General features: G+C 32.7%; 2 protein-coding genes across 6 annotated transcripts; one reads left to right on the forward strand and one right to left on the reverse strand.

Moving 5' to 3' along the window:
- Positions 1 to 970: 970 nt before the first annotated feature.
- Positions 971 to 7,032, forward strand: LOC100818886 (exocyst complex component EXO84A). The gene is made up of 7 exons (XM_003519736.5): positions 971 to 1,141; positions 2,178 to 2,275; positions 3,405 to 4,455; positions 4,739 to 5,218; positions 5,395 to 5,583; positions 5,830 to 5,966; positions 6,433 to 7,032. Exons 1-7 carry the CDS (start codon positions 971 to 973, stop codon positions 6,557 to 6,559), a joined length of 2,253 nt encoding a protein of 750 aa, XP_003519784.1. The 3' UTR covers positions 6,560 to 7,032.
- Positions 7,033 to 11,419: 4,387 nt separating this feature from the next.
- Positions 11,420 to 16,573, reverse strand: LOC100819425 (uncharacterized). Of its 5 annotated transcripts, none has more exons than XM_041010258.1 (10): positions 16,557 to 16,573; positions 15,983 to 16,231; positions 14,778 to 14,861; positions 14,255 to 14,668; positions 13,850 to 13,985; positions 13,537 to 13,699; positions 13,222 to 13,350; positions 12,707 to 12,901; positions 11,683 to 11,805; positions 11,420 to 11,594 (listed from the first exon to the last, which is right to left on the reverse strand). In XM_041010258.1, the coding sequence occupies exons 2-10, from the start codon at positions 16,170 to 16,172 to the stop codon at positions 11,487 to 11,489; spliced, it is 1,542 nt and encodes a 513-aa protein (XP_040866192.1). In that variant the 5' UTR covers positions 16,173 to 16,231; positions 16,557 to 16,573; the 3' UTR covers positions 11,420 to 11,486. The 5 variants fall into 5 exon arrangements, with proteins under 5 accessions (XP_040866192.1, XP_006574565.1, XP_006574567.1 ...); XM_006574502.3 differs by lacking the exon at positions 16,557 to 16,573 and adding an exon at positions 16,341 to 16,538; XM_006574504.3 differs by lacking the exon at positions 16,557 to 16,573 and adding an exon at positions 16,341 to 16,480 and having other exon boundaries at positions 14,778 to 14,858.
- Between the last annotated feature and the right edge of the window lie 364 nt (positions 16,574 to 16,937).

A 16,937-nucleotide genomic window follows, 5' to 3' on the forward strand; every position in this document is an offset into this window, starting at 1 on the left:
ATTAATAATTAAGAAAAATTTCATTCCCTTTCAAAAAAAAAAAAGAAATTTTCATTTATAAAATTACTAGAAGTTATACCTATATACAAGAATACTCCTAGTAACTTTGCTTATTTGTTGTACGGGGATATTCCAGACTTTAAAGGTAGTACTTCTCTTTGAATGACGTGAATGTGGAGATATCTTACGTCAGTGTCACACCTATTGATTCTTTAGTAATTCAATGAGTCGAATATTACCTCTAAACTATTAGGAGTAACAAAGAAATAAAATTATTAGGAATACCTTGTGTAAGTACAAAAGTGATATGATTTTATACAATTACACGTGAAAATAAAATAAATTAATGAAATTATAACTAATTTATATATATATATATATATATATATATATATATATATATATTTATAAATTTATCATTTATTTAAATAAGATAAATAATAAACAATAATGTTTCTTGAGCACAACTTGTGCGTGCTTGAGTTTTATTCTTTAATAAATTTGATCTCTTGGCTGTTAAAAAAAGTCTTCAGATAAATGATAACATATATATTTTGATAGGAATCCAATACACATTTATATTAAATATTTCAAATAAAATTTAAATATATCGTAGACAATGATTATTATATGTTTAGTTTAGATAATTAAACAGACAACATCACTTGAAAAATAACAAAACAAAAACAAAGCAAGCATTACATTTACGAGTCCTATGAGATTGTTGCACTGCATGTTTGTCTCGCCTCTCTTCTCTTCTGCATACACACAACATTCCGGTCCTAGTTCGTCACATCACATATATCAATCTGATTATTATGACTTCCATTAGATTTTCTGTACTTTCATTTCGTCGATCGTTAATCCTCCATAGCCAATTGGAATATTGAACCTTCTGCGGCTTTTCGCAATTGCATGCATACAACATAACATAGACAACCACGTACGACGACAACAACAACAACGTAAAATGGATCAGTCACCATTCACGAGTCAGAGAGGATCTGTGTCATCCAGCATTGGAAACTCTGCAGAACTTGATGCCAATCTCACACTCAGCGATAAGCTCAAGGTTTTCAAAAGCTCCACCTTTGATCCCAATAACTATGTCGCCTCCAAATCACGCAGCATGAACGAGAAGGTCTCTATCTTTCCCTTACATTAATTTCAAGTTTTTAATGAGTTCCATTGCAATATTGGATAAATGGGTCTATTTGTTGATGACTGATCTGCATGCAATGAAAGAAAAATGATGAGAAATTCTATGCTATCCTTAGAAAAATTAAAGGGTTTTGGTTTATGGAGAAAGTTTCTCCTCTTCTTTCTCGTGTGGCATGTCTGAACACATTCAACTATTTGCTCACTGTATCAAAACCCTTAGATTTTTGGAAAATTATCCATGGACACTTAACACTAGATGACACTCAGAGAGAGAGAAGTATAGGTATGATAGGTGATATAATATGATAGAAAAGAGTGATAGAGAAATAATAGTTATTGATGGAATATATGATATGTATGAGTGTGTGTATATATATATATATATCATCACTCTTGGGTACCATTGCAACTCTCAAAATGATATCTTGGTGAGTGTAGGATAGACATGATACCCACGAGTCCCTAATGTGCATGTGAGAAGTGTGACTGTGTATATTATACGCCAATATGAAAAATTAAAAGCTGAGTTTTTAGTTGTTTGAAAAGTGTTGTGCTTAAAAGTACTTGTTTATGCCAAAAAAAAGGTTGAAGGTTTCATATGTCTACTATGTTAGATGTTAGAAACAATCCGAGTGGCAATCTATTTTTTCTTCAATTGAGAAATCCATGAGTTGCAACTTGCAAGTTCTAGCTAATTTAGACTCCTGCAGATTACAAATTTGTGATGCAAAAGTGTTAGACATTCATCCTATTCCTTGTAACAAGGAAAATGCAGGCTGGTTAAGTAATCCCAAAATCTCTAGAATTAAACAAGTTTTTTATGCTTTAAAAATGTAATAATAATTGTAATTTTTATGCCATGTCGTTCTCATGCAATGTATGCCAAGTGCCAAAATGATTCTTTGTAAATGAAGTCAGGGGATTATGGAAAAATAAAATTGTACTGTTTTTTGTCCATTTGATTGAAGAAATTTTGCTTCCTTCCTATTTCATCAATTTCTGTACACCGTTTACAGGAGATAAGACACTTGTGCGCTTATCTTGTTGATCTGAAGAAGGCTTCAGCAGAAGAAATGCGTAAAAGTGTTCTTGCTAATTATTCAGCCTTCATACGGTGAGTACACACACCCCAAAATTGCTAACTACATATCTTAGCTTTGTTGCTACGATTTCATATTCATATGCATCATATCTGAACTTCTGAAGGGATTTAAGCATTTCTATTTCATGATTTTTTTATTATGATGAGAATTGATCCACTGTCTTCCCTTCCAAAAGTTACTACAGATTGCATCATTGTCAACATGTCAAGTGGTTGTAGAAATTTAGAAACAGGTGTTTGTTCCAAAGTTCTGTCCCTATTTAAGTTTTGGTACGGGGATAGGTTTCTTAGGAGTTTGTAACTCTTTACCACTTTTGTAGTACATGAAAACACAATGTCTGATGCCAGCAGGCATCTACCAGAATAAACTCCAAGAAGTTTTCAGGCTTCTTTAATGAGGGAGGGACACATTCTGAAAATGTTTTTCCCTGATTTCTAGTACAGTGAGAAGAGTAAGTAGACGAGAGAAACTAAGAAGCTGAGCTGACTTTCAATTCTGTTACCCAAGCTTTTTTGTTCCGTTAGTAGTAAATTACATGCGGAAGTTAATTGAAGTGGAAAAAAAGGGGGAAAAACAGATTCTGTTGCATTAGTTGAGTACAAAATTGTAAGATACTGTTAGGGCACTGAACAAAATTATCAATGTGAAATTTGGTTTTCATTCCTTTGTTAGTTTTCAAAAGGTGATATTTCTAATATTTGAACATAAACATTGTCCTATATCTGCTCATAGTGTTTGCCACTAACAATTCCATGATTTTCTGCTGTGTTTTATTTGGTACAAGGTTTGCAACTTAAGCTTTTAGGTAAGGGTCCAAATCCAATAATGTTTCTTATAACTTTTGCTTCCTTATAAACATTGACCATGTATGACTCATGATGATTCGTGATTTTTATAACTTCCTTATACTGTGGTCTGTGGAATTCAATGATTAAACTTTGGACCACTCAGTCAGCAATATATTAACATCAATTCAAGGATCCACTTAAGAAATTTAAAATTTTGAACAAGGGGCCAAGAAGGTTTTGTGATTCTACCAAAAACTGACAAATCTATTGTCGCCTGATAATTAGGATATCCACTATCTCTAATCATGAGTATTATTGTCTTCATGACTATCTCTGCAATACTTTTATGCAGTACATCCAAAGAGATTTCAGATCTTGAGGGAGAGCTGGTTTCCATGAGAAATCTTCTAAACACTCAGGCTGCTGTAGTTCATGGTTTAGCAGAAGGATGCATGCTTAGTTCCATGATTAGTGGAAATGAAGATTCAGACATGGATGATTTACTAGATGAAAAAACAGATATATCCAATACAGAAAAATGGCTAATAGGATATTTAGAAACCCTTGAAGTTCTATTAGCAGAGAAAAGAGTGGATGAAGCTATGATTGCTTTGGACGAAGGAGAAAAAATGGCAAAAGAAATTAGTGAAGGGAAAACTTTAAGTTCAAGTTTATTCCAGGCATTGCAAGATGCCATTACTGAACACAGACAAAAACTGGCTGATCAGCTAGCAGACACTATCTGCCAGCCATCAACTCGCAGTGCAGAGATTCGATCAACAGCATTGGCATTGAAAAATCTAGGGGATGGTCCTCGTGCTCATACATTACTACTAAATTCTCACCAAGAAACATTGCAGCGTAACATGAAAAACCTTCAATCCAGCAATTCTGGTGGAGTTGGGGCATTTACTGCTACCCTTTCACAACTCGTCTTTTCAACCATTTCACAAGCAGCATCAGATTCTTTGTCAGTGTTTGCCGAAGAAGAACCTGCGTATACATCTGAGCTAGTAACTTGGGCCGTTAAACAGGTTGAGAAATTTGCTGTTCTCCTTAAGAAATGCATTCTTGCCTCTACAGCTGCTGCAGGAGGTTTGAGAGTTGCATCTGAATGTGTTCATGTTTGCATGAGTCACTGTTATCAGCTAGAGGCTAGTGGGCTGGCTCTTTCCCCAATCTTAACAAAATATTTTAGGCCCTTTGTCAAGCAAGCACTGAGCACAAATTTGAAAAGAATTGAACAAAGTAGTTCAGCACTAGCTGCCGCAGATGATTGGTTTCTTGCTTATACACCAACCAGCAGCAGGCATTCTGGGCTACCTCCATCTTCTTCTCACAGTAACCTAAGTTTCCAACCAAAGCTTTCAAGCAGTGCTCACAAGTTCAACTCCATGGTTCAAGTAATTACTTACTTTTTTGGTTCTCAAATTTATTTTTTGTTGTCGCAATTGTAAGGTCTTTTAACATAATTTTTCAATTGTTTCCGTTTGAAAAAAATTTCTCAAAAATCCATCGCTCAGTATCCTATAGTAGTTTGATAGCATTGATGTTACTAGAAATTGAGATAGCAAAATGAGAGAGTATAATATTGGAAAAATTCATCAAGAAGCTTCTTTCTTTCACTCCTTGCCTTTATATATCTTTGCTCAAGATGCTTAATAAAGTTTTCTGTTATCTGAATAGGAGCTATTTGAAGATGTAGGACCTCTTGAAATACTACAATTGGACATTCTTGCAGTTGAAGGCCTTATACAAGTGTTCAACTTTTATGTCAATTTGCTAATAAACGCATTGCCAGGTTCAGTGGTAAATGAGAATCTGGAAGGGCACAAAATTGTTAAGATTGCAGAGGCCGAAGAACAGCAGATAGCATTGCTGGCTAATGCAATGTTGCTGGCAGATGAGCTGCTCCCGCGTGCTGTCATCAAGCTTTCAAATAGCACCATAGGTGATGACTCTCAGAGGAGAGGATCAGACAAACAGCGTGAACTGAAGAAAAGGCTCCAACGGGAAGTCGATCGCTTGCGGGACAGCTTTTGCCGGCAACATGCTCTTGAACTTATCTTCACAGAAGAAGGAGAAGCTCGTCTAAATGCATTAATATATTTGGGAATGGATGGTAATGTAGAACAACCTGAATGGTTTCCTTCTCCTATTTTTCAGGTAAAATGTGTAACAGAAAAGGATGCTTCCTTTGATGCTAAGTTGTTTATTGTTATGCCTTTGAATCATTATAACACGCTTTCTCTTTAGTACTCAGATACAAGCATCAATAGAAACATAGTAGTAGTATCTTTGTTTAATTATAAGGTTTATCATTTCCTTCATATATTGTTCAGGAGATTTTTGCAAAGCTTACCCAAGTGGCAAGCATTGCAGCAGATCTGTTTGTGGGAAGGGAAAGATTTGCCACTGTTTTATTGATGAGACTCGCAGAAACAGTGATTCTGTGGCTTTCTGATGACCAAACCTTCTGGGAAGAGGTTGAGACAGGATCAACGCCTTTAGGTCCCATTGGCCTTCAACAGGTAGTCACTTGAAATGAGTTTATAGAGTTATTTGTTGAGAGCGGCTCAAACTTATTGTAAATTAATCTGTGCTCTATAAAAAGCTGCTACAATAATGTCTGCTATAAACATTTAAAAAGTTGCTTTTGATACCTGTTTTTAGAAGGTAGTTTATGAAGGATATACTGAAGACATTTTTTTAATGCTTAGGACTTAAGATCACTTACCAAAAATAATATCCGACTCACCGTTAGGTCATTTGTGCAGCTTTATTTAGATATGCAATTTGTGATGATATTTTCATCCCAAGGCCGTTACTTATCTCGTCATTTGCATCAAGCTATTAAAAACATTATTGAAAGGGCTATTAATGCTGTTGCCGCTACAGGTCTAGATCCCAACAGGTACATCTATTTAGCTTAATACTATGTTTGAATATCTAATGCTAAGTAGAATGAAATAGAATAAAGTGGAGTAGAATGCAATGAAGTTATCGTTCTCTTGTTTGAAGTGCAATGGGAAAAAGAAAGTTGTTCCATTCCATATCTCCCAAATTTGTGGGAAAGAGAAGAAAAAGAGAGATATTGGATGGAATAAGATGGGAATTCATCATATCCTATCCCAATCCTATTCAAACAATCCAAATAAAGGAATCTGGTATCAATACATTCTGTGTTGCTTCATTCCATCACCTTCCATTCCAAACATGGGTGCATATATATACTCATATTGAATATCAATGGAAAGAAACTAGAGAGAAAAAAGTAAAAATATGTCTTGACCAACACCATATAAGTACATTTATGATGTAATTAACCATCTTTGTTGTATACTGCTGCTTCATACTAATTAAGAACCTGTGAATGGCAGTGTCTTGCCCGAGGATGAATGGTTTGTTGAAGTTTGCGAAATAGCTATTAAGATGTTAACTGGGAGAGCAGTCTTTGACAATGTAGAGGGTGATGTTGCTAGCCCCACTTCATCTGTCCAAACATAATCAATGTTATTAGTCCATTCTCATGGAAAAATTACAGTTCATCCACTTGTAAATCTTGGCACATTATAGAGAGCAGAAGCGAAATAAGACATTGAAGTGAAACAACTTCATGTTTATCATCTAGGCCACTACATGATCACGTTACTATGATAAATGGAGCATGTTATTGCGGTGCTTTTCAGTGTTCAAGGAATGTGTTTCACTTCAAACTTTTGTGGATGAATTGCATTAAATCTGTGTGCATTCCCATGCTACAAGTGTCTACATTGCAGTCATGCTAAAGGATGCAGAAGATCAAGATCTAATGTTAAGTCTGGCCATACCATCTTGTGAACTTTGGTTGATAAATCACGAGAATTTCTAGAACCCAAAAACTGCTACCAGGGCCTTCAGGTTTTGGATTCATTGTAGGCTTGTAGCTACTTGTATATTACTCTTTTCAGTATAACCATAGCCAATTGATTAGTTTTAGAGATTCCAGGCATTACTTTTCTCTTAATAAAAAATTTGACCTATTGATTAGTTTTAGAGGATGAATGGTTCGTTGAAGTTTGTGAAATAGCTATAAACTAAGATTCCTCGTGCCTATGTGAGAGTGTATTTTGACCCGATCAAACTTCAGCAGTGAATCTTTTGAGAAGTTTGCCTGTTCTTTTTATAAGAAGACTCCTTCTACGTTAAATTCATTTTAAAAAACAAAAAATACTCTCAATTACTTAACATATTTTAGTCAATAAACAATAAATCAATTTTTTGAACTCTTTTCATAAGTATAGGAGAAAATCACAAGCGACAACTATTTCTGTAATATCCTTTACTTGTTTGTATGAAATGGAAAATATTATTAGTTAAGTAAAGATATTTTAAGTAGGTAAAGATACTTCTTAGATTTCATCTTGAAACCAATTGACATTAAGTAAAGTTGTCCAAGCGAAAGTGAAGACGAGGTCCCAAGGTCTAAGTAAAGTTGCCCAAGCGGAAGTGAAGGCGAGGTCCCAGGTCAGAGCCTGCTCTGATACCATGTTAGATTTCATCTTAAAATCAATTGGCATTAAGTAAAGTTGTCCAACAAGTATACAAGCTGCACTCCAAGGATTGAGGCCGTCGATGTGGGACTTGGGTATTTTCCCAATAGATAATGCGAAATTGTATTGAGAAATTTTTGGGCTTGCCAATCAAATCTAAATTAATTTACGTGGCACACGAATTAAGGGATATTTTTTTAACAGAAAATTATTTTAAAATATTAAAAAATTGAAAAAACTCACCCTTCTTTCTTAAAAAAAAAGACCTAACCTTTAAAAAAAAACTCAACCTGATTTGAAAATTTATTTAAAAACCTTTTTGTGGTAAAATGTTTCGAGTAAGCTAAAAAGCTTACATTTAAATAGGTTAATAGGCTATGTATATATATATATATATATAAAAAAAGAGATATTCACCCAAAAAAAATTAGGTTAATAGACTTGAACGATAAGCTTATCCAAAAGCAATTTATTTAAAAAACTTTTTTTAGTAGGGTCGTTGTTGACTTGTTGCTTTCTTTGTTTCTTGGTCTCTTGTTCTGTGAATCTTTTGGGTTATCCAGTATTTATATTAGTTTTGATATAAATAATATAACCCTTGGGATTTTGATGGTTCAGGTAGTCTTTCTTTGTACTAAATTGGGTATCCCTGGTACCTATTATCTATAAAAGTATATTTTGTTTGCTGAAAGAAAAAATTAGGAGGAAAATTATATTATGTAAAAGTTTAAAATAATCTTTTAGAAAGTTATAAGATAGAACTTCTAGAAACTAACTCATACATAAATTAATTTTAGTTTATGAAAAATCTTATTTAATTTTTCTCCTAAAAATACTTTTAGAAAAAATTATTCAAGTAGATTAGTATAGAAGTTTTTATAGTCTCAATCAATTAAAAATAATTTTCGGTATGAGTTTAGAATAATTATCATAAAAATTAATAAATTTATTGTTTATGATAGTTTATAATGTGCAAAAAAATCTTTACGTTATTATTGTATATTGAGCCTTTCAATAAATCAATGTACAATTTCAAAAATTATAATAAAAATTTAAAACAATAATAACAATATTATTATTATTATTATTTAAATAAGTCTAAAGTCTAACTTAACCTATTTTTAAAAGAAACTTTTAAATAAGTTTGACGTTTTAACTAAACAAACTTTAAAAGAAATTTAACCTTATTTAACAAATAAGTCTAGTCTGATTTCATATACAATATTTAGCAAACTTAGATTCGTAGGATTTAAAATTTTAAATTTGAGATCTTATCAAATCTAATAAGAATATAAGAATGAAATAGGTAATAAAGTTGATGGGTAAGTTTAACCAAGCTTTAAAAGAATTTTAACCTTATTTAATAAATAAGTCTAGCCTATTTTCATTTATAATAAATATTTGGAAAAGTTAGATTCTTAGGTTTAAAAGTTTTCAACTTAGATCTTATCTAATATATAAGAATGAAAATAGGTAATAAATACTAACTAAGTGTAGCTTAATTGATAATATACGTTGAGTTTGTAAGAAAGAATCTGAGTTAGATCTCTATAAAATACACTCTCACGGAAAGACGAAAAGTTTTAAGTGTAATTATGTCATGGATCGAGGATTATTCTCATAATTGGTTTGGTCTAAAAACTGAAGTTTATGAGAATATCTTGGATCCCACCATAGTATCAAAGATCCTAGTTAATGTGATTAAAAAAATTAATAATCTTAATTGTAACTATAAAAATTATTCATGATAAATAGGCTAATTCCCTATAAAATTTGATGGCAAACACATATATTTATAGGGATTGGTATCTTAATACCAAACTATACACACTTGTACCAACAAAGAATGGTTTCGAGTGAAATTGAAATTGGTTCTCTTAAGTAAGATTTTTGGTTTGAGTTTTGTCAAGGTCGCGAAGACCATAAGGTCAATGAGGCCTTTCCCTTAGGCCCTAAGGGTTTCGCTTTTTTAAATATTTTTTTTGTCAATTTAAATTATTAAGTGATAAATTTTGTTAAAATATGATCTATTATTTGTAATTATTTTATATTAATAAGAATACATAATTTTAAGTTATGAATGTAATGACTATTGTATATCATTTAAGTAAGATTTTAATTTTATTTTAAAAAGTTAAAGAAAATTATTTTATATATATTTTAGTTTCAACCTCTCCTTTACCTAAAAAATTTATTGAAATTAGTACAAAATTTAAATTTAATGAGTGAGTCTATCGTTGACATATAAAAAAATATATTTTGTCAAAAAATATTGATCATAAGATCACACATTAGCTAAAATTCCATTTCATGTGGATATTTTATATACAGATTAATTTAAATTTTAATTGAGAGTCAATTTGAAATTTGAATAATATTTAAAATGCAAAATTAATTTATTTTTTAAAAAAAATTAACAAAGTGGATTAAATTAAAACTTTAAGTGAATTTGGTCTTAGGTCTCATAATCTCTAGACAGACTATTATAAATGAAGAAAACGTGGTTGAGAGAAAATATCTCTTAAACTCAATCAATCAAATTCCTCAACGAAGATTAGTTGTCAACAAAACTCATAAATATTCGCGCCAATATCATGGTAACCGGACAAAAACTATGCACACATGTTTATAATTATAATCATAATAATAAATTAAAAGATAAAATTTATAAAAACTTAGAAGTAAACTTTTATTTTTTTATTTGAGTTTATAAATTTATTATTGTAGAAGTTTATTCAAACATTTTATAAATATTTTTTAATAGAATATTTTATTTTTAATCAATACATTTTATTTATTGACTTTTTATAGTTTAATAAAGTGTGACAATGGATACATGTATAAATACGGAAGTACTAATTGGATGTATGAAAAACAAGTACTATAATCCTTTTTTTGACCTTACCCATTACCCTCCCAATTACTAATATGGATTTTTTTATGCAGTTACTAATATGAATATGTTTTGATCTTCCCTAGATCAAACTGACCCAACTACGTTTTCCCTCTAGATCAAATTGGCTAGACTGACCCAATTAATATGAACAAGTTGACCCAAACTTGCCTACGTCTCTACTGTTAATGCTCTTATCAATTATCATACAATTTTACTCATCAAGTATGTGAAAATTTCTTTCTCAATAAAAAAACGTGGAAATTTACTTTAAAGGGAAAAATACTAAACTATATCTGTTAATTGTACAATCGATTAATGCAAATGTATTACACGTTAAAAATTTATTGAAGCTTACTCTTTTTTAATTTGTTCAATTGACATGTATATCATATATATCTCTCACACCCTTCATATAATTGAACCCAAATCCATAAATATTTCCGGTTGTCAAGGTGAAGATTCCACCACTAGTTGCTTTCTTTCACTATGCACACGTTCAACTAGTAATGCTGTACTACATTTTTCACTTATGGTAGTTGTACAACCAGAAATGACCCCCATAAATAAATAAACAAAAAAGGATATTCTAGAACCCACGCGTCCACATTTATGTTGGTTTATTTCTCTTTGCTCTAATAATAAATTTTTTGTTCAAAGAATGAGTAAATGCAAAAGTATGGACCCTTCGTGTCCAAAATTCAAGTAGGTCCATGTTTCTATTGTTGTGCTACTGACCCCTCCTTAATTTGAAGCCGGCATCTTACACAAAGTTGCCATCATCTTTAATCACACGCATGTTGTCTCTATAATTGATAAAAAAAATACTAGTAACATTTTTTTAACGTACTTTTATTATTAAATAAAATTCACATGATTGAGTTTCATTAAACTCAAGTGAATTTTATGCAATAATAATAAAAAAGGTGCACACAGAAAGAATCGCTTCTAGAAATGACTATTATTAATCATAAATTGAAAGATTGCAAATGCTTGTTATTTTTTTATATCAGAGGGGGTCCTGAGTTAGCCCCAGTTGTTGGTAATTCATGTAATCAATGCCGTTTAATCTAATACAACATAACACATTCTCTGGCAGCTCCTCTTGTTTGTTCCCCTGTTACACAAAATGTTGTACAAAAATCAATATGAGCATCAGAGAAAATAATTAAAATCATTTTTTGGCACAAGAGAAAACTACTTGCCTGAATTGTGAGGCCAACATCTAGAGTGCAAACCTTTAATCTCTCCAGAAAAGCTTCAAACCCTTTCCTGGATATATAACTGAATCTATGCATATCCAAATCAATCTCAAAGTAATTTTCCCCCTGAAAGACATAATTAAATAAGAGATATATTAATCATACGATAACTTATACTGCAACACTAGTTGTTTGTATCTCTTTTCATCACATCTATTACTTTTCTCTCGTTCACTTTTAGTTGTAAAATTTATTATTGTACAATTTGTGGTACAAACAAGATTTTTCATTAAATAATTAGGTAAATCATAGTGGTTAGCTGATTGGAAAGAAGTGTCACAAATTAAAAGTACTGCATGTGGAGGTCCCTTGTCTTTTATGGTGAAATGACACCACTGAATTGCGGGCCAAAGATATAAAGGTAAGAAAACCAAGCAATCCATCAAGATGCAACCAAAAAGTACACACATCAACAAGGAGAAGGAGCCCCACATGAAAACTTGAACTTTACCTTTCACTTTTTCAAAGTCTAAATTTCATGATATAAATTTGTTTTTCTCGGTTTGGTTGTTGACCATTCTGAATTAACTGCTAGATAACATTCAAGACTTATCATGCTGGCACTAACTGCCATATAATCACAGAATGACATGAATGTGGACACAGGCAGGACCATTTTATCTCTAAAGTAAAACACGTATGCATGTATAGAACTTCACGTTAAGACTTCACTGAGAAACAAAATAGACCTGTAACATCAATGGGGACATCTAATTTTAGTACCTTATATGGAGACTCATAAAGATAATACAAAGATGATATTTAAATGAAATAATGGGGTGAGTAAATGGAACTATAAGCACTATAGAAGCAGTTACTGATAGTAATGCATGTAAAAACAGTTAGGTTTTCTCATTTTTCAAGATTATTCAAGAATTGATTGCTCAATATCAGGTTGAATAGTTATAACTTGACAAGTTTGTTGAAACAAAACATTACTATCAGTGTACGAGATCATGAGACAAACCGTGTAAAACTCGTGTTGGGGACGTGAAAGAACTGGCTTCTCATTGTAAGCCTGCATAAGCTTCCTTTCTGCAGCACTCAAATGAAGATCTTCCAGGTTGACGACACGGCCTAATATTTTCAACCTTTCCCTGAAGGGTGCAATTGTATCTACAGGGAAACCCTTTACCTTTTCAACTTCATCGTCCATCAATCTCTGTAGAAAGACGTAAATAGATGTTTTTTCATCAGCTACACATAGGTCAGTAAAAAGAAGTAATAAAGTTTTCCTCAAATTAACAGACAAAAAGGCAACAATATGGTAATTCAATAGGAGACCATAAAACTAGAGGCCCTATAAGGGAATATTTGGTTATGGCATATATCTATTACTAGGCAATTTTTTATCTTATGGATAATGAAACAACTAATATTAAAGTAACCAAGAAAAATAGAGATGACAGCAATTTTAGCAGGATGTATCAGACTATCGGGAATATTAAGCACTAAATTGACACATGAAGGCTCCCATCTTACTCTGATGCTTTCTTGAAAAGGCGGTGGAAGTTCCTTGGAGTAACTTTCCGAAAGTTTGAAGTACAAAACAATGCTCATTCCTTCGCCATCAGTTTCTCCTTGAAAAAGTGTGGCAGGATAGAGTGGAACCTGAAATCCACAAAACAAAAAATATAAGAATATGCAGCAACAGTTTTATAAATTGTTCTGTTGACAATGTACCATATTAAGGAAAAGGCAAAAAAATAATTAAGGAATCCCTGTTGGAAATACAAAAATTAATACAATAATACTATATAGTACTACTATAACTAAATTTCAGAGAAGTAGGAGTACCTGAACGTTTACAACTAGTATGGGAGGAAATTTCACGGAGGAACTCATAACAGGAAGTTCCACAAACCGAGCTATATGGTCAACTTTCCGTGGAGACAAGAAAATATCTACACCAAATGGGTAGTATGCAGAATAATTGGGAGCAAAGTCCTTTTTCTTGTCCCTGCCATAACAATAGACAAGTCAAACATTGTCTGTGGATATGTATGTGAAACATCTCACTTTGACTTCATAGTTCAAACTATTTGTGCATTTATTTGCACATGGATGCACATGCTCTATCAAAAAAATTACAGACAAATCTTAATCTTACTTGAAATAATTTACTCCTCGAACTTTGAAAGTGCTTGCATCAATTTGTGACCAACAATCAAGCATTTTCTTCTCAATTGGACAAAAGGGCACTTGAGAACCTGCTATTGGTCTTTGTAGCAGCATCTTAGAGGAAACTGAAAGAAAAAGAAACAGAAATAAGAATGGCAACAATTATATTTTCCCATAACTGCATCACAAGATAGATGCATTCTCCTCAATAAACTGCAATTCACTAACTAAATCATCTTTTAGCAATGTAATTGATATAAATTATCTCCACGCTGAATGACAAAAAATACAGTTTTTCCTTCCAGCTATTAAACAGCTCTTAAGATACTTACAATAATTTAAGATAAAATAAACCATAGAGTCACAAGAATACAAGAATACTGTTTCAACTCACATAGAGTAGCATTCCCATGTCCTTCTTTCCATTTAAAGGAAAGTTTTGCAGGAACCTTCTTCCTTGCATTAGGAGGACTAGAACTTGATGATCTTCTCTTTTCAACAGAAGGAATGGTAGACGCAAGACATGGCAAACAATTGTTTGGAAGAATCCCGCAATTATCCAAAAGTCCATCATCCTTGTTGGAGTTCGCATCCACTGAGGATATTTCATCAAGGAACACAGGCTCACGTTGAGAATCAATGACATCTACACCAAAATATTGGACATCTGAACTTCTGGCTGCCTCGGATCCTGCCAACAACTCCTTCTGTTTCTGAACCTGATCTGTGGAAACTCCACGGGTGGCATCTCTTGAAGACGGAAAACTTGATACAGATCCACCTTCAATCCCACTCAGAGATACAACATCTGCAAATATCAATTGTATTTAATTATAATTTTTAGGGTAAGAATATATTATTCATCAGAGAAGTAGGTAGTAAACTATATGTAAATTTAAATTTTTTGAAAATCATACCATCAGGAACACTCTGATAATCATCATCACAGTCAGAGTCAAATACTGCAATGGAATCAAACCATGCCTCTTCAATACTTCCTGCTGCCACAAATTAAAATTCCAATAACACATTAGCAATAATAAAAGTCATACAAAAGCTCACTAGAATTTCAGAAAGAAAAAAAAGGTTTTATGCAGTAGCTATAGTTAAAATAGATGTTATATTGCAAGCTGATCAAAATGTACGTGAGAAGAAGGAAAAATAAGCAATCATCCACAGAAGAAACAGATCTGCAGGGCCAGAGAACTGAAATATGACATTGAATTATTTTTCAATAATGTTGAATTAAGTCTGAAATGAAATCCGCAATGATAGAAATTATCGTGTACATTAAGTTCCCATTTCAAAATTTACATATAGTTTGCTTCAAATAGTATAGTCATGCAATTATAATTTATAAGTACTAATTCTGCAACCTGTCCCTCCATGCCTGTGAAAATAAGGAGCTAATTCAAGCAACAAATGCTAGTTTTAAGTCCTCATTGATCAAGCTGAAAAGGGTAGAGTCATATCATAAATGCACAACTCACCAACGACAATTGTGCTCAACCACTCACGCATAGACATCATCATATCAGTATTACTATTACCCCAAATTTCAACACCAGTTTTACACCAGAAGTCTTGTTACGTTCATTCTTAGTCCTAGTCCAAAAAACAAATTTCAAATCCTTCCTTCATATAGATAATAAAATTAGTTTAGCTAAGCCTTCTAAAGTATCACTTAACACAAAAATATTGACAATGCTTTGGGTTGCAAAAGACAATAATTTGCACCAATTATTAGCAATTTAGTAACCAATCCATCCACCTAAACTATTGATTCGCTTCACTTTAGCCGTAACTTCAGATTTCCAAAGAGTATGCACAACCAATCCTTTACACACTAAGTGATCAACTCTACCAACAACTAGAACTCACAAGTCTCCAACTACCCCAAAAGCACCAAAGCAATTGGCAAACTCACCATAACAAGAAAAAAAAGAAAACACGTTAAAAGTATTCCAAGTTCCCAACAACAAATTGCAATTCAAAACAAAACAAAACATCTCTCAGCTCTCTCATTTCCAACCTTCCACTCCAAAAAAAATTATGTTACAGCAAATGCAACCCAGAAGACCAAACAAAAAGATGAAATGAAAAGGTGCAATAAAACATCAACCTTGGAAAGTGGGGTTAGCAAAGGAACAATCAGGCAACCCTGCCACATCAACTTTCTCCGATGATTCCTTACACAACCGAGAAGTAACTCTTCTTCTGAGTCCCTCTCTCCTTCTCTTTCTGGTTTTCTTCTTGGAAGAGCTCAACCTCCCTCCCACGCACCCTTGTGGAGTTGAAACACACGCTCCCATATCATCAACACCTTTGCCTCAGATCCCTCACCAACACCAACACCCCAGAGAGTTTTGTTCTGTCATAGAGACACAATGATAAGGAAAACAGACACACAAACAATGAAATCAAATAGAAAAAGAAAAGAGAGAGAAAATAAACAAATGAAATAAACAAAAAGAGAGAACTTGAATTGAAGAAGCTGCCGTTTGTTGAAGTTACAAGAAAGAAAGACTCCCACTTTTTTTTGCCCCCATCGTCATAATGAAACCAATAAATATAAGCTACCCCAGAAAGAAGAAAAAAAAACAGAACATAAAATTTTTTAAAAAAAGTCAAAATTTTCAACCTTATGATGATTCTGAGAAAAAAATAAAAATAAAAACAAAACAATAATATTGTACAGCGACGGTAGTTGTTGTAGTTGGCAGGACCGTAAAGGGTCCCAAATGCCATGTGGCGCGATATGATTAGGCGAACGTGTGGAAGAGTGGTGCAGAAATGCAGAGATTGTGGACCAAGTTCTACGTTGTTGTTAGTTGTTGTTGCTGGGTACTGTACCTTTGGCGTTTATCTGACGTCGTTTCACACACTCATGTAAAGTTCTCAGTATCTTTATCTACGTCCGTGTATTGCGTGTAGTCAATCCAAATGTGCATAAAAAAAGTTATTGTTGCCAGTGTTACTGATTCGGCTTTTAAGAAAAGTTTTAGATTTAAATTTTATGGATAAAAAATATGATTACTTGGAGTATTTTAGTATAAGGAAAAAAAAAATTATGTTGA

This window comes from Glycine max, chromosome 2, assembly GCF_000004515.6.
Source record: "Glycine max cultivar Williams 82 chromosome 2, Glycine_max_v4.0, whole genome shotgun sequence".
Taxonomy (NCBI): domain Eukaryota; kingdom Viridiplantae; phylum Streptophyta; class Magnoliopsida; order Fabales; family Fabaceae; genus Glycine; species Glycine max.